Consider the following 23,008-nt stretch of genomic DNA (forward strand, 5'->3'; position numbering starts at 1 on the left):
GACCCTCGACAGCGTGACCCTCCCTCCCTCCGTACTGACCCTCGAAAGCATGACCCTCCCTCCCTCCGTACTGACCCTCGACAGCATGAGCCTCCCTCCCTCCGGACTGACCGTCAACAGAATGACCCTCCCTCCCTCCGTACTGGTCCTCGACAGCGTGATCCTCCCTCCCTCCGTACTGACCCTCGACAGCGGGACCCTCCCTCCCTCCGTACTGACTCGACAGCGTGACCCTCCCTCCCTCCCTCCATACTGGCCCTCGACAGCGTGAGCCTCCCTCCCTCTGTACTGACCCTCAATAGCGTGCCCCTCCCTCCCTCCGTACTGACCCTCGACAGCGTGACCCTCCCTCCGTACTGACCATCGACAGCGTGACCCTCCCTCCCGCCGTTGTGACCCTCGACAGCGTGACCCTCCCTCCCTCCGTACTGACCCTCCACAGCGTGACCCTCCCTCCCTCCGTACTGACTCGACAGCGTGACCCTCCCTCCGTACTGGCCCTCGACAGCGTGAGCCTCCCTCCCTCCGTACTGACCCTCAATAGCGTGCCCCTCCCTCCCTCCGTACTGACCCTCGACAGCGTGACCCTCCCTCCCTCCGTACTGACCCTCGACAGCGTGACCCTCCCTCCGTACTGACCCTCGACAGCGTGAGCCTCCCTCCCTCCGTACTGACCCTCGACAGCGTGACCCTCCCTCCCTCCGTACTGACCCTCGATAGCGTGCCCCTCCCTCCGTCCGTACTGACCCTCGACAGCGTGACCCTCCCTCCCTCCGTACTGGCCCTCGACAGCGTGAGCCTCGCTCCCTCCGTACTGACCATCGACAGCGTGACCCTCCCTCCCGCCGTACTGACCCTCCACAGCGTGACCCTCCCTCCGTACTGACCCTCGACAGCGTGACACTCCCTCCCACCGTACTGACCCTCGACAGCGTGACCCTCCCTCCCTTCGTACTGACCCTCGACAGCGTGACCCTCCCTCCCTCCGTACTGACCCACGATAGCGTGCACCTCGCTCCGTCCGTACTGACCCTCGACAGCGTGACCCTCCCTCCCTCCGTACAGGCCCTCAACAGCGTGAGTCTCACTCCCTCCGTACTGACCCTCGACAGCGTGAGCCTCCCTCCCTCGGTACTGACCCTCGACAGCGTGAGCCTCCCTCCCTCCATACTGACCCTCAACAGCGTGAGCCTCCCTCCCTCCGTACTGACCCTCGACAGCTTGAGACTCGCTCCCTCCGTACTGACCCTCGACAGCGTGATCCTTCCTCCCTCCGTACAGGCCCTCGACAGGGTAAGCCTCCCTCCCTCTGTACTGGCCCTCGACAGCGTGACCCTCCCTCCCTCCGTCCTGACCCTCGATAGCGTGCCCCTCCCTCCCTCTGTACTGACCCTCGAATGCGTAAACCTCCCTCCCTCCGTACTGACCCTCCACAGCCTGAGCCTCCGTACTGACCCTCGACAGCGTGATGCTCCCTCCCTCCGTACTGACCCTCGATGGCGTGACCCTCCCTCCCTCTATACTGACCCTCGACTTTGGGAGCCTCGATCCGTACTGACCCTCGACAGCATGACCCTCCCTCCGTACTGACCCTCGACAGCGTGACCCTCCCTCCGTACTGACCCTCGACAGCGTGACCCTCCCTCCCTCCGTACTGACCCTCGACAGCGTGACCCTCCCTCCGTACTGACCCTCGACAGCGTGACCCTCCCCCTGTACAGGCCCTCGACAGGGAGGGCCTACCTCCCCGTGGCTGACCCTCGACAGCGTGAGTCTCACTCTCTCCGTACTGACCCTCGACAGAGTTAGCCTCCGTCCGTACTGACCCTTGACAGTGTGAGCCTCCCTCCCGCCGTACTGACCCTCGACAGCGTGAGCCTCCCTCCCTCCGCACTGACGCTCGACAGCGTGACCCTTCCTCCCTCGGTACTGACCCTCCACAGCCTGACCCTCCCTCCGTACTGACGCTCGACAGCGTGACCCTCCCTCCCTCGGTACTGACCCTCGACAGCGTGAGCCTCCCTCCCTCCATACTGACCCTCAACAGCGTGAGCCTCCCTCCCTCCCTACTGACCCTCGACAGCTTGAGCCTAGCTCCCTCCGTACTGACCGTCGACAGCATGATCCTCCCTCCCTCCGTACTGACCCTCAACAGCGTGAGCCTCCCTCCGTACTGACCCTCAACTGCGTGAGCTTCTCTCCCTAGTACTGACCCTCGACAGCGTGAGCCTCGCTCCCTCCGTACTGATCCTCGACAGCTTGAGCCTCCCTCCCCCCGGACTGACCCTCAACAGCGTGAGCCTCCCTCCCTCCGCACTGGCCCTCGACAGCGTGAGCCTCACTCCCTCCGTACTAACCCTCGACAGCGTGACGCCCCTCCCTCCGTACTAACCCTCGACATCGTGACCCCCCCTCCCTCACTCCATACTGACCCTCGACAGCATGAGCCTCCCTCCCTCCGTACTGACCCTCGACAGCGTGAGCCTCACTCCCTCCGTACTAACCCTCGACAGCGTGACCCCCCCTCCCTCACTCCATACTGACCCTCGATAGCGTGCCCCTCCCTCCGTACTGACCCTCGACAGCGTGACCCTCCCTTCCTCCGTACTGGCCCTCGACAGCGTGATCCTCCCTCCCTCCGTACTGACCCTCGACAGCGGGACCCTCCCTCCCTCCGTACTGACTCGACAGCGTGACCCTCCCTCCCTCCGTACTGACCCTCAATAGCGTGCCCCTCCCTCCCTCCGTACTGACCCTCGACAGCGTGACCCTCCCTCCGCACTGGCCCTCGACAGCGTGAGCCTCACTACCTCCGTACTAACCCTCGACAGCGTGACCCCCCTCCCTCCGTACTAACCCTCGACAGCGTGACCCCCCCTCCCTCCGTACTAACCCTCGACAGCGTGACCCCCCCTCCCTCACTCCATACTGACCCTCGACTGAATGAGCCTTCCTCCCTCCGTACTGACCCTCGACAGCGTGACCCTCCCTCACTCCATACTGACCCTCGACAGCATGAGCCTCCCTCACTCCGTACTGACCCTCGACAGCGTGAGCCTCACTCCCTCCGTACTAACCCTCGACAGCGTGACCCCCCCTCCCTCACTCCATACTGACCCTCGACAGCGTGACCCTCCCTCCCTCCGTACTGACCCTCGAAAGCGTGACCCTCCCTCCCTCCGTACTGACCCTCGACAGCATGAGCCTCCCTCCCTCCGGACTGACCGTCAACAGAATGACCCTCCCTCCCTCCGTACTGGTCCTCGACAGCGTGATCCTCCGTCCCTCCGTACTGACCCTCGACAGCGGGACCCCCACTCCCTCCGTACTGACCCTCGACAGCGTGAGCCTCCCTCCCTCTGTACTGACCCTCAATAGCGTGCCCCTCCCTCCCTCCGTACTGACCCTCGACAGCGTGACCCTCCCTCCGTACTGACCCTTGACAGCGGACCCTCCCTCCCGCCGTTGTGACCCTCGACAGCGTGACCCTCCCTCCCTCCGTACTGACCCTCCACAGCGTGACCCTTCCTCCGTACTGACTCGACAGCGTGACCCTCCCTCCGTACTGGCCCTCGACAGCGTGAGCCTCCCTCCCTCCGTACTGACCCTCAATAGTGTGCCCCTCCCTCCCTCCGTACTGACCCTCGACAGCGTGACCCTCCCTCCCTCCGTACTGACCCTCGACAGCGTGACCCTCCCTCCGTACTGACCCTCGACAGCGTGACATTCCCTCCCACCGTACTGACCCTCGACAGCGTGACCCTCCCTCCGTACTGACCCTCGACAGCGTGACCCTCCCTCCCTCCGTACTGACCCTCGATAGCGTGCCCCTCCCTCCGTCCTGACCCTCGACAGCGTGACCCTCCCTCCCTCCGTACTGGCCCTCGACAGCGTGAGCCTCGCTCCCTCCGTACTGACCATCGACAGCGTGACCCTCCCTCCCGCCGTACTGACCCTCCACAGCGTGACCCTCCCTCCGTACTGACCCTCGACAGCATGACACTCCCTCCCACCGTACTGACCCTCGACAGCGTGACCCTCCCTCCCTCCGTACTGACCCTCGACAGCGTGACCCTCCCTCCCTCCGTACTGACCCTCGATAGCGTGCCCCTCCCTCCGTCCGTACTGACCCTCGACAGCGTGACCCTCTCTCCCTCCGTACAGGCCCTCAACAGCGTGACCCTCCCTCCCTCCGTACTGACCCTCGACAGCGTGAGCCTCCCTTCCTCGGTACTGACCCTCGACAGCGTGAGCCTCCCTCCCTCCATACTGACCCTCAACAGCGTGAGCCTCCCTCCCTCCGTACTGACCCTCGACAGCTTGAGACTCGCTCCCTCCGTACTGACCCTCGACAGCATGATCCTCTCTCCCTAGTACTGATCCTCGACAGCTTGAGCCTCCCTCCCTCCGGACTGACCCTCGACAGCGTGACCCTCCCTCCGTACTGACCCTCGACAGCGTGACCCTCCCCCTGTACAGGCCCTCGACAGGGAGGGCCTACCTCCCCGTGGCTGACCCTCGACAGCGTGACCCTCCCTCCCTCCGTACTGACCCTCGACAGCGTGAGCCTCCCTCCCTCCGCACTGACGCTCGACAGCGTGACCCTTCCTCCCTCGGTACTGACCCTCCACAGCCTGACCCTCCCTCCGTACTGACGCTCGACAGCGTGACCCTCCCTCCCTCGGTACTGACCCTCGACAGCGTGAGCCTCCCTCCCTCCGTACTGACCCTCAACAGCGTGAGCCTCCCTCCCTCCGTACTGACCCTCGACAGCTTGAGCCTAGCTCCCTCCGTACTGACCGTCGACAGCATGATCCTCCCTCCCTCCGTACTGACCCTCAACAGCGTGAGCCTCCCTCCGTACTGACCCTCAACTGCGTGAGCTTCTCTCCCTAGTACTGACCCTCGACAGCGTGAGCCTCGCTCCCTCCGTACTGATCCTCGACAGCTTGAGCCTCCCTCCCTCCGGACTGACCCTCAACAGCGTGAGCCTCCCTCCCTCCGCACTGGCCCTCGACAGCGTGAGCCTCACTCCCTCCGTACTAACCCTCGACAGCGTGACCCCCCTCCCTCCGTACTAACCCTCGACATCGTGACCCCCCTCCCTCACTCCATACTGACCCTCGACAGCATGAGCCTCCCTCCCTCCGTACTGACCCTCGACAGCGTGAGCCTCACTCCCTCCGTACTAACCCTCGACAGCGTGACCCCCCCTCCCTCACTCCATACTGACCCTCGATAGCGTGCCCCTCCTTCCGTACTGACCCTCGACAGCGTGACCCTCCCTTCCTCCGTACTGGCCCTCGACAGAGTGATCCTCCCTCCCTCCGTACTGACCCTCGACAGCGGGACCCTCCCTCCCTCCGTACTGACTCGACAGCGTGACCCTCCCTCCCTCCGTACTGACCCTCAATAGCGTGCCCCTCCCTCCCTCCGTACTGACCCTCGACAGCGTGACCCTCCCTCCGCACTGGCCCTCGACAGCGTGAGCCTCCCTCCCTCCGTACTGACCCTCGACAGCGTGACCCTCCCTCCCTCCGTACTGACCCTCAATAGCGTGCCCCTCCCTCCCTCCGTACTGACCCTCGACAGCGTGACCCTCCCTCCGCACTGGCCCTCGACAGCGTGACCCTCCCTCCCTCCGCACTGGCCCTCGACAGCGTGAGCCTCCCTCCCTCCGTACTAACCCTCGACAGCGTGACCCCCCTCCCTCCGTACTAACCCTCGACAGCGTGACCCCCCTCCCTCCGTACTAACCCTCGACAGCGTGACCCCCCCTCCCTCACTCCATACTGACCCTCGACAGCATGAGCCTCCCTCACTCCGTACTGACCCTCGACAGCGTGAGCCTCACTCCCTCCGTACTAACCCTCGACAGCGTGACCCCCCCTCCCTCACTCCATACTGACCCTCGACAGCGTGACCCTCCCTCCCTCCGTACTGACCCTCGAAAGCATGACCCTCCCTCCCTCCGTACTGACCCTCGACAGCATGAGCCTCCCTCCCTCCGGACTGACCGTCAACAGAATGACCCTCCCTCCCTCCGTACTGGTCCTCGACAGCGTGATCCTCCCTCCCTCCGTACTGACCCTCGACAGCGGGACCCTCCCTCCCTCCGTACTGACTCGACAGCGTGACCCTCCCTCCCTCCCTCCATACTGGCCCTCGACAGCGTGAGCCTCCCTCCCTCTGTACTGACCCTCAATAGCGTGCCCCTCCCTCCCTCCGTACTGACCCTCGACAGCGTGACCCTCCCTCCGTACTGACCATCGACAGCGTGACCCTCCCTCCCGCCGTTGTGACCCTCGACAGCGTGACCCTCCCTCCCTCCGTACTGACCCTCCACAGCGTGACCCTCCCTCCCTCCGTACTGACTCGACAGCGTGACCCTCCCTCCGTACTGGCCCTCGACAGCGTGAGCCTCCCTCCCTCCGTACTGACCCTCAATAGCGTGCCCCTCCCTCCCTCCGTACTGACCCTCGACAGCGTGACCCTCCCTCCCTCCGTACTGACCCTCGACAGCGTGACCCTCCCTCCGTACTGACCCTCGACAGCGTGAGCCTCCCTCCCTCCGTACTGACCCTCGACAGCGTGACCCTCCCTCCCTCCGTACTGACCCTCGATAGCGTGCCCCTCCCTCCGTCCGTACTGACCCTCGACAGCGTGACCCTCCCTCCCTCCGTACTGGCCCTCGACAGCGTGAGCCTCGCTCCCTCCGTACTGACCATCGACAGCGTGACCCTCCCTCCCGCCGTACTGACCCTCCACAGCGTGACCCTCCCTCCGTACTGACCCTCGACAGCGTGACACTCCCTCCCACCGTACTGACCCTCGACAGCGTGACCCTCCCTCCCTTCGTACTGACCCTCGACAGCGTGACCCTCCCTCCCTCCGTACTGACCCACGATAGCGTGCACCTCGCTCCGTCCGTACTGACCCTCGACAGCGTGACCCTCCCTCCCTCCGTACAGGCCCTCAACAGCGTGAGTCTCACTCCCTCCGTACTGACCCTCGACAGCGTGAGCCTCCCTCCCTCGGTACTGACCCTCGACAGCGTGAGCCTCCCTCCCTCCATACTGACCCTCAACAGCGTGAGCCTCCCTCCCTCCGTACTGACCCTCGACAGCTTGAGACTCGCTCCCTCCGTACTGACCCTCGACAGCGTGATCCTTCCTCCCTCCGTACAGGCCCTCGACAGGGTAAGCCTCCCTCCCTCTGTACTGGCCCTCGACAGCGTGACCCTCCCTCCCTCCGTCCTGACCCTCGATAGCGTGCCCCTCCCTCCCTCTGTACTGACCCTCGAATGCGTAAACCTCCCTCCCTCCGTACTGACCCTCCACAGCCTGAGCCTCCGTACTGACCCTCGACAGCGTGATGCTCCCTCCCTCCGTACTGACCCTCGATGGCGTGACCCTCCCTCCCTCTATACTGACCCTCGACTTTGGGAGCCTCGATCCGTACTGACCCTCGACAGCATGACCCTCCCTCCGTACTGACCCTCGACAGCGTGACCCTCCCTCCGTACTGACCCTCGACAGCGTGACCCTCCCTCCCTCCGTACTGACCCTCGACAGCGTGACCCTCCCTCCGTACTGACCCTCGACAGCGTGACCCTCCCCCTGTACAGGCCCTCGACAGGGAGGGCCTACCTCCCCGTGGCTGACCCTCGACAGCGTGAGTCTCACTCTCTCCGTACTGACCCTCGACAGAGTTAGCCTCCGTCCGTACTGACCCTTGACAGTGTGAGCCTCCCTCCCGCCGTACTGACCCTCGACAGCGTGAGCCTCCCTCCCTCCGCACTGACGCTCGACAGCGTGACCCTTCCTCCCTCGGTACTGACCCTCCACAGCCTGACCCTCCCTCCGTACTGACGCTCGACAGCGTGACCCTCCCTCCCTCGGTACTGACCCTCGACAGCGTGAGCCTCCCTCCCTCCATACTGACCCTCAACAGCGTGAGCCTCCCTCCCTCCCTACTGACCCTCGACAGCTTGAGCCTAGCTCCCTCCGTACTGACCGTCGACAGCATGATCCTCCCTCCCTCCGTACTGACCCTCAACAGCGTGAGCCTCCCTCCGTACTGACCCTCAACTGCGTGAGCTTCTCTCCCTAGTACTGACCCTCGACAGCGTGAGCCTCGCTCCCTCCGTACTGATCCTCGACAGCTTGAGCCTCCCTCCCCCCGGACTGACCCTCAACAGCGTGAGCCTCCCTCCCTCCGCACTGGCCCTCGACAGCGTGAGCCTCACTCCCTCCGTACTAACCCTCGACAGCGTGACGCCCCTCCCTCCGTACTAACCCTCGACATCGTGACCCCCCTCCCTCACTCCATACTGACCCTCGACAGCATGAGCCTCCCTCCCTCCGTACTGACCCTCGACAGCGTGAGCCTCACTCCCTCCGTACTAACCCTCGACAGCGTGACCCCCCCTCCCTCACTCCATACTGACCCTCGATAGCGTGCCCCTCCCTCCGTACTGACCCTCGACAGCGTGACCCTCCCTTCCTCCGTACTGGCCCTCGACAGCGTGATCCTCCCTCCCTCCGTACTGACCCTCGACAGCGGGACCCTCCCTCCCTCCGTACTGACTCGACAGCGTGACCCTCCCTCCCTCCGTACTGACCCTCAATAGCGTGCCCCTCCCTCCCTCCGTACTGACCCTCGACAGCGTGACCCTCCCTCCGCACTGGCCCTCGACAGCGTGAGCCTCACTACCTCCGTACTAACCCTCGACAGCGTGACCCCCCTCCCTCCGTACTAACCCTCGACAGCGTGACCCCCCCTCCCTCCGTACTAACCCTCGACAGCGTGACCCCCCCTCCCTCACTCCATACTGACCCTCGACTGAATGAGCCTTCCTCCCTCCGTACTGACCCTCGACAGCGTGACCCTCCCTCACTCCATACTGACCCTCGACAGCATGAGCCTCCCTCACTCCGTACTGACCCTCGACAGCGTGAGCCTCACTCCCTCCGTACTAACCCTCGACAGCGTGACCCCCCCTCCCTCACTCCATACTGACCCTCGACAGCGTGACCCTCCCTCCCTCCGTACTGACCCTCGAAAGCGTGACCCTCCCTCCCTCCGTACTGACCCTCGACAGCATGAGCCTCCCTCCCTCCGGACTGACCGTCAACAGAATGACCCTCCCTCCCTCCGTACTGGTCCTCGACAGCGTGATCCTCCCTCCCTCCGTACTGACCCTCGACAGCGGGACCCCCACTCCCTCCGTACTGACCCTCGACAGCGTGAGCCTCCCTCCCTCTGTACTGACCCTCAATAGCGTGCCCCTCCCTCCCTCCGTACTGACCCTCGACAGCGTGACCCTCCCTCCGTACTGACCCTTGACAGCGGACCCTCCCTCCCGCCGTTGTGACCCTCGACAGCGTGACCCTCCCTCCCTCCGTACTGACCCTCCACAGCGTGACCCTTCCTCCGTACTGACTCGACAGCGTGACCCTCCCTCCGTACTGGCCCTCGACAGCGTGAGCCTCCCTCCCTCCGTACTGACCCTCAATAGTGTGCCCCTCCCTCCCTCCGTACTGACCCTCGACAGCGTGACCCTCCCTCCCTCCGTACTGACCCTCGACAGCGTGACCCTCCCTCCGTACTGACCCTCGACAGCGTGACATTCCCTCCCACCGTACTGACCCTCGACAGCGTGACCCTCCCTCCGTACTGACCCTCGACAGCGTGACCCTCCCTCCCTCCGTACTGACCCTCGATAGCGTGCCCCTCCCTCCGTCCTGACCCTCGACAGCGTGACCCTCCCTCCCTCCGTACTGGCCCTCGACAGCGTGAGCCTCGCTCCCTCCGTACTGACCATCGACAGCGTGACCCTCCCTCCCGCCGTACTGACCCTCCACAGCGTGACCCTCCCTCCGTACTGACCCTCGACAGCATGACACTCCCTCCCACCGTACTGACCCTCGACAGCGTGACCCTCCCTCCCTCCGTACTGACCCTCGACAGCGTGACCCTCCCTCCCTCCGTACTGACCCTCGATAGCGTGCCCCTCCCTCCGTCCGTACTGACCCTCGACAGCGTGACCCTCTCTCCCTCCGTACAGGCCCTCAACAGCGTGACCCTCCCTCCCTCCGTACTGACCCTCGACAGCGTGAGCCTCCCTTCCTCGGTACTGACCCTCGACAGCGTGAGCCTCCCTCCCTCCATACTGACCCTCAACAGCGTGAGCCTCCCTCCCTCCGTACTGACCCTCGACAGCTTGAGACTCGCTCCCTCCGTACTGACACTCGACAGCATGATCCTCTCTCCCTAGTACTGATCCTCGACAGCTTGAGCCTCCCTCCCTCCGGACTGACCCTGAACAGCGTGAGCCTCCCTCCCTCCGTACTGACGCTCGACAGCGTGAGCCTCTCTCCCTAGTACTGATCCTCGACAGCTTGAGCCTCCCTCCCTCCGGACTGACCCTGAACAGCGTGAGCCTCCCTCCCTCCGTACTGACCCTCGACAGCTTGAGCCTCCCTCCCTCCGGACTGACCCTGAACAGCGTGAGCCTCCCTCCCTCCGTACTGACCCTCGACAGCGTGACCCTCCCTCCCTCCGTACTAACCCTCAACAGCGTGACCCCCCCTCCCTCACTCCATACTGACCCTCGACAGCGTGAGCCTCACTCCCTCCGTACTGACCCTCGACAGCGTGACCCTCCCTCCCCCCGTACTGACCCTCGACAGCGTGAGCCTCCCTCCCTCCGTACTGACCCTCGACAGCGTGAGCCTCACTCCCTCCGTACTAACCCTCAACAGCGTGACCCCCCCTCCCTCACTCCATACTGACCCTCGACAGCGTGACCCTCCCTCCCTCCGTACTGACCCTCAAAAGCGTGACCCTCCCTCCCTCCGTACTGACCCTCGACAGCATGAGCCTCCCTCCCTCCGTACTGACCCTCGACAGCGTGACCCTCCCTCCCTCCGGACTGACCGTCAACAGAATGACCCTCCCTCACTCCATACTGACCCTCGACAGCGTGACCCTCCCTCCCTCTGTACTGATCCTCGACAGCATGAGCCTCCCTCCCTCCGTACTAACCCTCAACAGCGTGACCCCCCCTCCCTCACTCCATACTGACCCTCGACAGCTTGAGACTCGCTCCCTCCGTACTGACCCTCGACAGCGTGATCCTTCCTCCCTCCGTACAGGCCCTCGACAGGGTAAGCCTCCCTCCCTCTGTACTGGCCCTCGACAGCGTGACCCTCCCTCCCTCCGTCCTGACCCTCGATAGCGTGCCCCTCCCTCCCTCTGTACTGACCCTCGAATGCGTAAACCTCCCTCCCTCCGTACTGACCCTCCACAGCCTGAGCCTCCGTACTGACCCTCGACAGCGTGATGCTCCCTCCCTCCGTACTGACCATCGATGGCGTGACCCTCCCTCCCTCTATACTGACCCTCGACTTTGGGAGCCTCGATCCGTACTGACCCTCGACAGCATGACCCTCCCTCCGTACTGACCCTCGACAGTGTGACGCTCCCTCCGTACTGACCCTCGACAGCGTGACCCTCCCTCCCTCCGTACTGACCCTCGACAGCGTGACCCTCCCTCCGTACTGACCCTCGACAGCGTGACCCTCCCCCTGTACAGGCCCTCGACAGGGAGGGCCTACCTCCCCGTGGCTGACCCTCGACAGCGTGACCCTCCCTCCCTCCGTACAGGCCCTCAACAGCGTGAGTCTCACTCTCTCCGTACTGACCCTCGACAGAGTTAGCCTCCGTCCGTACTGACCCTTGACAGTGTGAGCCTCCCTCCCTCCGTACTGACCCTCGACAGCGTGAGCCTCCCTCCCTCCGCACTGACGCTCGACAGCGTGACCCTTCCTCCCTCGGTACTGACCCTCCACAGCCTGACCCTCCCTCCGTACTGACGCTCGACAGCGTGACCCTCCCTCCCTCGGTACTGACCCTCGACAGCGTGAGCCTCCCTCCCTCCATACTGACCCTCAACAGCGTGAGCCTCCCTCCCTCCCTACTGACCCTCGACAGCTTGAGCCTAGCTCCCTCCGTACTGACCGTCGACAGCATGATCCTCCCTCCCTCCGTACTGACCCTCAACAGCGTGAGCCTCCCTCCGTACTGAACCTCAACTGCGTGAGCTTCTCTCCCTAGTACTGACCCTCGACAGCGTGAGCCTCGCTCCCTCCGTACTGATCCTCGACAGCTTGAGCCTCCCTCCCCCCGGACTGACCCTCAACAGCGTGAGCCTCCCTCCCTCCGCACTGGCCCTCGACAGCGTGAGCCTCACTCCCTCCGTACTAACCCTCGACAGCGTGACCCCCCTCCCTCCGTACTAACCCTCGACATCGTGACCCCCCCTCCCTCACTCCATACTGACCCTCGACAGCATGAGCCTCCCTCCCTCCGTACTGACCCTCGACAGCGTGAGCCTCACTCCCTCCGTACTAACCCTCGACAGCGTGACCCCCCCTCCCTCACTCCATACTGACCCTCGATAGCGTGCCCCTCCCTCCGTACTGACCCTCGACAGCGTGACCCTCCCTTCCTCCGTACTGGCCCTCGACAGCGTGATCTCCCTCCCTCCGTACTGACCCTCGACAGCGGGACCCTCCCTCCCTCCGTACTGACTCGACAGCGTGACCCTCCCTCCCTCCGTACTGACCCTCAATAGCGTGCCCCTCCCTCCCTCCGCACTGGCCCTCGACAGCATGAGCCTCCCTCCCTCCGGACTGACCGTCAACAGAATGACCCTCCCTCCCTCCGTACTGGTCCTCGACAGCGTGATCCTCCCTCCCTCCGTACTGACCCTCGACAGCGGGACCCTCCCTCCCTCCGTACTGACTCGACAGCGTGACCCTCCCTCCCTCCATACTGGCCCTCGACAGCCTGAGCCTCCCTCCCTCTGTACTGACCCTCAATAGCGTGAGCCTCCCTCCCTCTGTACTGACCCTCAATAGCGTGCCCCTCCCTCCCTCCGTACTGACCCTCGACAGCGTGACCCTCCCTCCGTACTGACCCTCGACAGCGTGACCCTCCCTCCCGCCGTTGTGACCCTCGACAGCGTGACCCTCCCTCCCTCCGTACTGACCCTCCACAGCGTGACCCTTCCTCCGTACTGACTCGACAGCGTGACCCTCCCTCCGTACTGGCCCTCGACAGCGTGAGCCTCCCTCCCTCCGTACTGACCCTCAATAGCGTGCCCCTCCCTCCCTCCGTACTGACCCTCGACAGCGTGACCCTCCCTCCCTCCGTACTGACCCTCGACAGCGTGACCCTCCCTCCGTACTGACCCTCGACAGCGTGACACTCCCTCCCACCGTACTGACCCTCGACAGCGTGACCGTACCTCCGTACTGACCCTCGACAGCGTGACCCTCCCTCCCTCCGTACTGACCCTCGATAGCGTGCCCCTCCCTCCGTCCGTACTGACCCTCGACAGCGTGACCCTCCCTCCCTCCGTACTGGCCCTCGACAGCGTGAGCCTCGCTCCCTCCGTACTGACCATCGACAGCGTGACCCTCCCTCCCGCCGTACTGACCCTCCACAGCGTGACCCTCCCTCCGTACTGACCCTTGACAGCGTGACACTCCCTCCCACCGAACTGACCCTCGACAGCGTGACCCTCCCTCCCTCCGTACTGACCCTCGACAGCGTGACCCTCCCTCCCTCCGTACTGACCCTCGATAGCGTGCCCCTCCCTCCATCCGTACTGACCCTCGACAGCGTGAGCCTCCCTCCCTCGGTACTGACCCTCGACAGTGTGAGCCTCCCTCCCTCCATACTGACCCTCAACAGCGTGAGCCTCCCTCCCTCCGTACTGACCCTCGACAGCTTGAGACTCGCTCCCTCCGTACTGACCCTCGACAGCATGATCCTCCCTCCCTCCGTACTGACGCTCGACAGCGTGAGCCTCTCTCCCTAGTACTGATCCTCGACAGCTTGAGCCTCCCTCCCTCCGGACTGACCCTGAACAGCGTGAGCCTCCCTCCCTCCGTACTGACCCTCGACAGCGTGACCCTCCCTCCCTCCGTACTAACCCTCAACAGCGTGACCCCCCCTCCCTCACTCCATACTGACCCTCGACAGCGTGAGCCTCACTCCCTCCGTACTGACCCTCGACAGCGTGACCCTCCCTCCCCCCGTACTGACCCTCGACAGCGTGAGCCTCCCTCCCTCCGTACTGACCCTCGACAGCGTGAGCCTCACTCCCTCCATACTAACCCTCAACAGCGTGACCCCCCCTCCCTCACTCCATACTGACCCTCGACAGCGTGACCCTCCCTCCCTCCGTACTGACCCTCAAAAGCGTGACCCTCCCTCCCTCCGTACTGACCCTCGACAGCATGAGCCTCCCTCCCTCCGTACTGACCCTCGACAGCGTGACCCTCCCTCCCTCCGGACTGAACGTCAACAGAATGACCCTCCCTCACTCCATACTGACCCTCGACAGTGTGCCCCTCCCTCCCTCCGTACTGACCCTCGACAGCATGAGCCTCCCTCCCTCCGGACTGACCGTCAACAGAATGACCCTCCCTCTCTCCGTACTGACCCTCGACAGCGTGACCCTCCCTCCCTCTGTACTGATCCTCGACAGAATGAGCCTCCCTCCCTCCGTACTGACCCTCGACAGCGCGACCCTCCCTCCCTCCGTACTGACCCTCGACAGCGTGACCCTCCCTCCCTCCGTACTGGCCCTCGACAGTGTGAGCCTCCCTCCCACCGTACTGACCCTCAATAGCGTGCCCCTCCCTCCCTCCGTACTGATCCTCGACAGCGTGACCCTCCCTCCGTACTGACCCTCGACAGCATGACCCTCCCTCCCGCCGTACTGACCCTCCACAGCGTGACCCTCCCTCTGTACTGGCCCTCGACAGCATGAGCCTCCCTCCCTCCGTACTGACCCTCGACAGCGTGACCCTCCCTCCCTCCGTACTGACCCTCGATAGCGTGCCCCTCCCTCCCTCCGTACGGACCCTCGACAGAGTGATCCTCCCTCCCTCCGTACTGACCCTCGACAGGGTGATCCTCCCTCCCTCCGTACAGGCCCTCGACAGCATGACGCTCCCTCCCTCCGTACTGACCCTCGACAGTGTGCTCCTCCCTCCCTCCGTACTGACCCTCGACAGGCTGAGTCTCCCTCCCTCCGTACAGGCCCTCGGCAGCATGACCCTCCCTCACTCCGTACTGACTGTCAACAGCGTGATCCTCCCTCACTCCGTACTGACCCTCAACAGCGAGACCCTCCCTCCCTCCGTACTGACCCTCGACAGTGTGATCCTCACTCCCTCCGTACTGACCCTCGACAGTCTGATCCTCCCTCCCTCCGTATTGACCCTCGACAGCGTGACCCTCCCTCCGTACTGACCCTCAACAGCGAGACCCTCCCTCCCTCCGTACTGACCCTCGACAGCGTGACCCTCCCTCCCTCCGTTCTGACCCTCTCTCCCTCCGTACTGACCCTCGACAGCGTGACCCTCCCTCCCTCCGTACTGGCCATCGACAGCGTGAGCCTCCCTCACTCCGTACTGACCCTCAACAGAGTGACCCTCCCTCCGTACTGACCCTCGACAGCGTGACCCCTCCCTCCGTACTGACCCTCGACAGCGTGAGGTGTGTTCGAGGAGGTTCTAGAGATTTTGTGAGTTAGAGGGCTGGGCAGATTAGAGATAGGAAGGGTTGTCGGGGCTGGTCAGGTTACAGCGATAGGGAGAGTTGTCGGGACTGGAGGAGGTTACAGAGATAGGGAGGGGTGTAGGGGCTGGAGGAGGTTACAGAGATAGGGAGGGTTGTCGGGGCTGGATGAGGTTACAGAGATAGGGAGGGTTGTAGTGACTGGAGGAGGTTACAGAGATAGGGAGGGGGTGTAGGGGCTGGAGGAGGTTACAGAGATAGGGAGGGTTGTAGCGCCTGGAGGAGGTTAGAGATAGGGAGGGTTGTAGGGGCTGGAGGAGGTTACAGAGATAGGGAGGGGGTGTAGGGGCTGGAGGAGGTTATAGAGATAGGGAGGGTTGTAGGGGCTGGAGGAGGTTACAGAGATAGGGAGGGTTGTAGGGACTGGAGGAGGTTACAGAGATTGGGAGGGTTGTAGGGGCTGGAGGAGGTTACAGAGATAGAGAGGGGGTGTAGGGGCTGGAGGAGGATACAGAGATAGGGAGGGTTGTAGGTTACAGAGATAGGGAAGGTTGTAGGGACTGGAGGAGGTTACAGAGATAGGGAGGGTTGTAGCGCTGGAGGAGGTTAGAGATAGCAAGGGTTGGAGGCGCTGGAGGTTACAGACATAGGGAGGGTTGTACGGGCTGGAGGAGGTTACGGAGATAGGGAGGGTTGTAGGGGCTGGAGGTGGTTACAGAGATAGGGAGGGTTGTAGGGACTGGAGGAGGTTACAGGGATAGGGAAGGTTGTAGGGACTGGAGGGGGTTACAGAGATAGGGAGGGTGGTAAAGGCTGGAGGAGGTTACAGAGATAGGGAGGGTTGTTGGGACTGGAGGACGTTAGAGATAGGGAGGGCTGTAGGGACTGGAGGAGGTTACAGAGATAGGGAGGGTTGTCGGGGCTGGATGTTACAGAGAAAGGGAGGGTTGTAGGGCTGGAGGAGGTTTCAGAGACAGGGAGGGTTGTAGGGCTGGAGGAGGTTTCAGAGACAGGGAGGGTTGTAAGGACTGGAGGAGGTTACAGAGACAGGGAGGGTTGTAGAGGCTGGAGGAGGTTACAGAGATAGGGAGGGTTGTCGGGGCTGGATGAGGTTACAGAGATAGGGAGGGTTGTAGTGACTGGAGGAGGTTACAGAGATAGGGAGGGGGTGTAGGGGCTGGAGGAGGTTACACAGATAGGGAGGGTTGTAGCGCCTGGAGGAGGTTAAAGATAGGGAGGGTTGTAGGGGCTGGAGGAGGTTAGAGATAGGGAGGGGGTGTAGGGGCTGGAGGAGGTTATAGAGATAGGGAGGGTTGTAGGGGTTGGAGGAGGTTACAGAGATAGAGAGGGGGTGTAGGGGCTGGAGGAGGTTACAGAGATAGGGAGGGTTGTAGGGACTGTAGGAGGTTACAGAGATAGGGAAGGTTGTAGGGACTGGAGGAGGTTACAGAGATAGGGAGGGTGGGAGAGGCTGGAGGAGGTTACAGAGATAGGGAGGGTTGTAGCGCTGGAGGAGGTTAGAGATAGCAAGGGTTGGAGGCGCTGGAGGTTACAGACATAGGGAGGGTTGTAGGGGCTGCAGGAGATCACGGAGACAGTGAAGGATGTCGGGGCTCGTGGAGGTTACAGAAATAGGGAGGGTTGTACGGGCTGGAGGAGGTTACAGAGATAGGGAGGGTTGTAGGGGCTGGAGGTGGTTACAGAGATAGGGAGGGTTGTAGGGACTGGAGGAGGTTACAGGGATAGGGAAGGTTGTAGGGACTGGAGGACGTTAGAGATAGGGAGGGCTGTAGGGACTGGAGGAGGTTACAGAGATAGGGAGGGTTGTCGGGGCTGGATGTTACAGAGAAAGGGAGGGTTGTAGGGCTGGAGGAGGTTACAGAGACAGGGAGGGTTGTAGAGGCTGGAGGAGGTCACAGAGATAGGGAGTATTGTAGGGGCTGGAGGCGGTGACAGAGATAGGGAGGGTTGTAGGGGCTGGAGGAGGTTACAGAGATAGGGAAGGGGTGTAGGGGCTGGAGGAGGTTACAGAGATAGGGAGGGTTGTAGGGGCTGGAGGTTACAGAGATAGGGAGGGTTGTACGGGCTGGAAGAGGTTACAGAGATAGGGAGGGTTGTAGGGGCTGGAGGTGGTTACAGAGATAGGGAGGGTTGTAGGGGCTGGAGGAGGTTACAGAGATAGGGAGGGTTGTAGGGGCTGGAGGAGGTTACAGAGATAGGGAGGGTTGTAGGGGCTGGAGGGTTGTCGGGGCTTGAGGAGGTTACAGAGATAGGGAGGGGTGTAGGGGCTGGAGGAGGTTACAGAGATAGGTAGGGGTGTAGGGGCTGGAGGAGGTTACAGAGATAGGGAGGGTTGTCGGGGCTGGAGGAGGTTACAGAGATAGGGAGGGTTGTAGGGGCTGGAGGAGGTTACAGAGATATGGAGGGGTGTAGGGGCTGGAGGAGGTTACAGAGATAGGGAGGGCTGTCGGGGCTGGAGGAGGTTACAGAGATAGGGAGGGGTGTAGGGGCTGGAGGAGGTTACAGAGATAGGGAGGGTTGTCGGGGCTGGAGGAGGTTACAGAGATAGGGAGGGTTGTTGGGGCTGGAGGACGTTACAGAGATAGGGAGGGCTGTCGGGGCTGGAGGAGGTTACAGAGATAGGGAGGGCTGTCGGGGCTGGAGGAGGTTACAGAGATAGGGAGGGCTGTCGGGGCTGGAGGAGGTTACAGAGATAGGGAGGGCTGTCGGGGCTGGAGGAGGTTACAGAGATAGGGAGGGCTGTCGGGGCTGGAGGAGGTTACAGAGATAGGGAGGGGTGTAGGGGCTGGAGGAGGTTACAGAGATAGGGAGGGGTGTAGGGGCTGGAGGAGGTTACAGAGATAGGGAGGGTTGTCGGGGCTGGAGGAATGTTTTCGGAATCCTTCCTTCCATGCAGATAGGCGGATCCGTCTCCGGGGAAGTCATTCACTTACCAGCCTTCTGCTCCGGCACTCCGGTTCCACATCTGGCTCCATCGTTGCTGGGCACGTTGGTGCAGGCCGTTAAACCCTTCCTTGCCTGCTTGCTGTACCACGTGTGTCTGACTCGCAAGCCCACTCGTCCTCCTGCAACTTGTGTTCCCTGTCCTCCAGTGCGTGTGGTCAGTGACACTCCACACTCCTTAGCTCAACTGATGTTGCTGCAATTATTTCTTGAAAGCAAGTGTTAGAACGTCGCAATGTCAGAGACTCAATCTCTCAGTTCCTGGTGTCAACAAATCCACTCGATGATGGAGCCACCCAATTATTGTTTAAATTCACTCTCCAAACGGGCGACTTCAGGCGGAAACCTTTCAGCTTCTCTCTCCAGATTGTCACTACTCACGTTGCAGATAGCATGACCGCCCTCCTCAATACCTCAAGGACTTAATCCCATCTCATCGATAGATGGTCTGGCTGCCTTCCCTCCTGTCAGATTGTCAGCTCCAGGTCTGTGCCGCTCTCTCGGAGGCACGCTGTTGCCGGACCAGATGATGAGGGTCCAAAACTTCTCAGAAAATCCTGCGGGTCGCCCTGCCTCTGCTTTCCAGAGCCACTTGGGGGCTGAACTGCTGCCCGGGGTTAACCTGTGCCCTGCTCGGACGAAGCACCCTCACAGAGGTAAATCCGGTTGCAGGCTTTGGGGAAAGCTGGACTGAACTGGTGGCAGCCTGTCTCCCAGGGTGATCTGCCTGCTCTCGTTGCCCCAGTTTCTAAACCAGGAATAGCTAGACAGTCGCTGGCGGAATTCCTATACCGGGTGCATCAGGCGGCTCCCCAGTGGCGGGTTAACTGGTCTGTCGCACTTCCGGTCGCTGGTTAACTGGGCTGTCGCACTTCCTGTTCCTAGTTAACTGGGCTGTCGCACTTCCTGTCCCTAGTTAACTGGACTGTCACAACTCCTGTCGCTGGTTAACTGGACTGTCGCATTTCCTGTCGTTGGTTAACTGGGCTGTCACAGTTCCTGTCGCTGGTTAACTGGGCTGTCACAGTTCCTGTCGCTGGTTAACTGGGCTGTCACAGTTCCTGTCGCTGGTTAACTGGGCTGTCACAGTTCCTGTCGCTGGTTAACTGGGCTGTCACAGTTCCTGTCGCTGGTTAACTGGGCTGTCACAGTTCCTGTCGCTGGTTAACTGGGCTGTCACAGTTCCTGTCGCTGGTTAACTGGGCTGTCACAGTTCCTGTCGCTGGTTAACTGGGCTGTCACAGTTCCTGTCGCTGGTTAACTGGGCTGTCACAGTTCCTGTCGCTGGTTAACTGGGCTGTCGCACTTCCTGTCGTTGGTTAACTGGGCTGTCGCACTTCCTGTCGCTGGTTAACTGGGCTGTCGCACTTCCTGTCGCTGGTTAACTGGGCTGTCGCACTTCCTGTCGCTGGTTAACTGGGCTGTCGCACTTCCTGTCGCTGGTTAACTGGGCTGTCGCACTTCCTGTCGCTGGTTAACTGGGCTGTCACAGTTCCTGTCGCTGGTTAACTGGGCTGCCTCCGATTAAGTGGACAGTCCCGCCTCCTGTTACTGGTCTGTCGCTGTTCTTCTCACAGGTTATCTGGCCTGTCACCGTTCCTATTAACTGGGTTGTCACTTTTGCTGGTTAACTACCCAGTCCCTGGTTAACCGGTCAGCCTCTGGTTAACCGGCTTGCCCCTGGTTAACCGGCCTCTGGTTAAGTGGCCCAACTCTGGTTAACCGGCTTGCCTCTGGTTAACCGGCTTGCCCCTGGTTAAGCGGCCTCTGGTTAAGTGGCCCAACTCTGGTTAAGCGGCCTCTGGTTAAGCGGCCTGTTACTGGTTAAGCGGCCTGTCCCTGGTTAAGCGGCCTGTTACTGGTTAAGCGGCCTCGGGTTAAGCGGCCTGTCCCTGGTTACCTGTCCCAGGCCCGGGGTTACCGCTCTCCGTGTTCCAGGCCCGGGGTTACCGCTCTCCGTGTTCCCCCTGCCCGCCCCCGGCCTTCAATCCTCCCGTAGCCGCTCGGCCGCCATTTTGTGCCCCCCCCCTTCCTCCACACAAACAGAGCCGGGCACTGCGCGCGCAGCCGCCCCGCCCCCTGGCACTGCGTGCGCATCCGCCCCGCCTCCGGGCCCCGCCGCCATTGGTCGGCCCGGCCCTGACCGACAGGCCGCGCGTCCAATGGAACCGGCCGCCGGTCCTGCCCCCCCCCCATGCCATTGGTCCGGCGAGTGTGATCGACGAGGGAAGAGGCGGCACCTTGTCGGGGAGGCGGGAGCAGGGAGCCGCCGCCATTCTATTGGACCGACCCGGAGGATGGACGGAGAGACCGACCAATCAGGATTGCGGAAGGTGGAGGGGGGCTAGAGCTTCGATTGGTTCGGCGCCCGAGGATTGACGGGGCGGCGAACCAACTGGAACGGAGAAAGGAGGCGGGCCCTCGGGTCCGACTGGTCCCAGCGTACTGATGGACGGGCGACCCCACCAATGGGAAGGCGGAGAGGGCGGGGTGTCTGGTCCGCCTCCTGAAACGTGCTCTGAAGCGGGAGGCGGCACCCGCAAGCCGGGAGCGCGCGCTCCCATTGGGCCGAGTGTCGGATTGACAGTTGCGGCGGACCAATGGGGCGGGTCGGGGCGCAGGGCGCGGTCGAGGGGCGGGCCGGGGAGTGCTGTGGCCTCCGCTGTGATTGGTCCAGCCCCACCCCCGCCCCAGCTGATTGACAGGTCAGCCGACCATTGGGGGAAGCCAGCAGCCGCCCAGCCCATCTGACGACGACTGCTTCTTCTGGAAAGGTCTGGACCTAGGGGCGGGGTCCCCGGGCGGGACCGCTTAGCCCATTGGCCCGGGCGGCTGTCAGTCACCCCGGGCCGCCAGCCCATTGGTCCGGACGGCTGTCAGTCAGCCGGTCCCGCCCCCTCTTTTGAAAAATAACCGTAAAGCGCGCGCGGGCCGCTGGAAAAGCCCCAAAACAAAAACAATGGGCAACACGGCAGGAATGAGGAAGGTGAGGGTGACAGTGACCCCTCCCTCACCACCCCCCTTCACCCCTACCCTCCACCCCTCACCTCTGACCCCCGCGCAACCCGGCACGCCAACCTCACGCCCACCTTTCACCCGGTCGCTGTCCCTGGCACGACCTCTGCCCCCAACCCCGCCCCCACCTCCGACCCCACCCCGGCCGCCGACCCCGGCGCGACCCCGGCCGCCAACCTCGCCCCCGACCCCGGCGCGACCCCGCCCGCCAACCTCGCCCCCGACCCCCGCGCGACCCCTGCCGCCAACCTCGCCCCCCACCCCGTCGCCAACTCCCCCCCGACCTTCAACCCCGGTGCGACCCCAGCCGCCAATATCACCCCCGACCCCATCGCCAACCAAGCCCCGACCTACGACCCCGGTGCGATCCCTGATGCCCACTTGGACGCCAACATCACCCCGACCTCCGACACCAGGGCGACCCCGGCCGCCCACCTCACCCCAACCTCTGATCCCCACGCGGCTGCAGTCGCTGAGATCACACCAACCTCCGACCCCGACGTGGACCCGGCCGCCGACCCCGACGCGGACGCCGACCCCGACGCGGACGCCGACCCCGACGCGGACGCCGACCCCGACCCCGACGCCGACCCCGACGCCGACCCCGACGCAGACGCCGACCCCAAGGCCGACGCCGCACAAACCGGTCGCCCGCACATCGACGGCATCACAAACTCTCCCCCCGCCCCGACCTCTGACCCAACCATCAACCCCGTCACCAACCCAGGCATCAAAGCCATTCCAACCTCTGACCCTGCCGCGACCCCGTCCGCCGACCCCGCCCAAACTCGTCACTCACACGACTACCGCGTCGCAAACCCTGCCGTCACTCCGGCCTTTGACCCAGGTGCCCACACCTACCCAACCCCGCCCGCCAACGCCCCCCAAAACTCTGACCCCGTCGCAGCCCCCGACCCCTGACCAAACCCAACCAGCAACGCCGCCCCAGTCTGGGGGCCCACTGGGGACGCAGCTGCCCCGGCCCAGCCAAACTTCAACCCCATCCCCACCTTTAACCCCGCTCCCACCTTTAGCCCCTGCCCCAGAGCCTGCCCTCGCCCGGCCGCCCGCCCTGCCGTCCCAACCTCAGCCAGCCACCCTCCTCCGAGCCTCGTCCCTGGCCTTTCCCCAGCCTCCGAGCCCATCCATCTCGCAGACTGGAACGCGAGCCCGGCCCTCAACCCCTCCGCAGCCTTCGACCCCACCCCTCGCCTACCCAGTCAACCTCAATCTCTCCCGCCTCCTGATGCGCCCGCCGCCCCACCACCTGAGCCTCCACTTATCGCACCGGCATGATCACCAGCCTTTCACCCCCCCCTTCCCCCACCGCTTGACCCCCCACCCGATGTCCCCCCTGGCTCTTCCCACCCCGGGCCCCGACGCTAGCGCTATGCAAAACCGCCAGGTGACGCCCATCCACACCAATATA

The 23,008-nt window shown here is 63.3% G+C and overlaps 1 protein-coding gene across 1 annotated transcript in view; it reads right to left on the minus strand.

Moving 5' to 3' along the window:
* LOC140411275 (lysine-specific demethylase 2A-like) overlaps nt 1–20,567 on the minus strand; it is a 274,485-nt gene extending 253,918 nt beyond the window's left edge. Inside the window, 1 exon segment of the mRNA XM_072500397.1 lies at nt 18,555–20,567. Within this exon segment, the coding sequence (XP_072356498.1) occupies nt 18,555–18,596 (42 nt within the window). The 5' untranslated portion in view covers nt 18,597–20,567.
* Nucleotides 20,568–23,008: the final 2,441 nt, after the last annotated feature.

The sequence above is a fragment of the Scyliorhinus torazame genome, chromosome 4 (assembly GCF_047496885.1).
Source record: "Scyliorhinus torazame isolate Kashiwa2021f chromosome 4, sScyTor2.1, whole genome shotgun sequence".
In the NCBI taxonomy this organism is placed as follows: domain Eukaryota; kingdom Metazoa; phylum Chordata; class Chondrichthyes; order Carcharhiniformes; family Scyliorhinidae; genus Scyliorhinus; species Scyliorhinus torazame.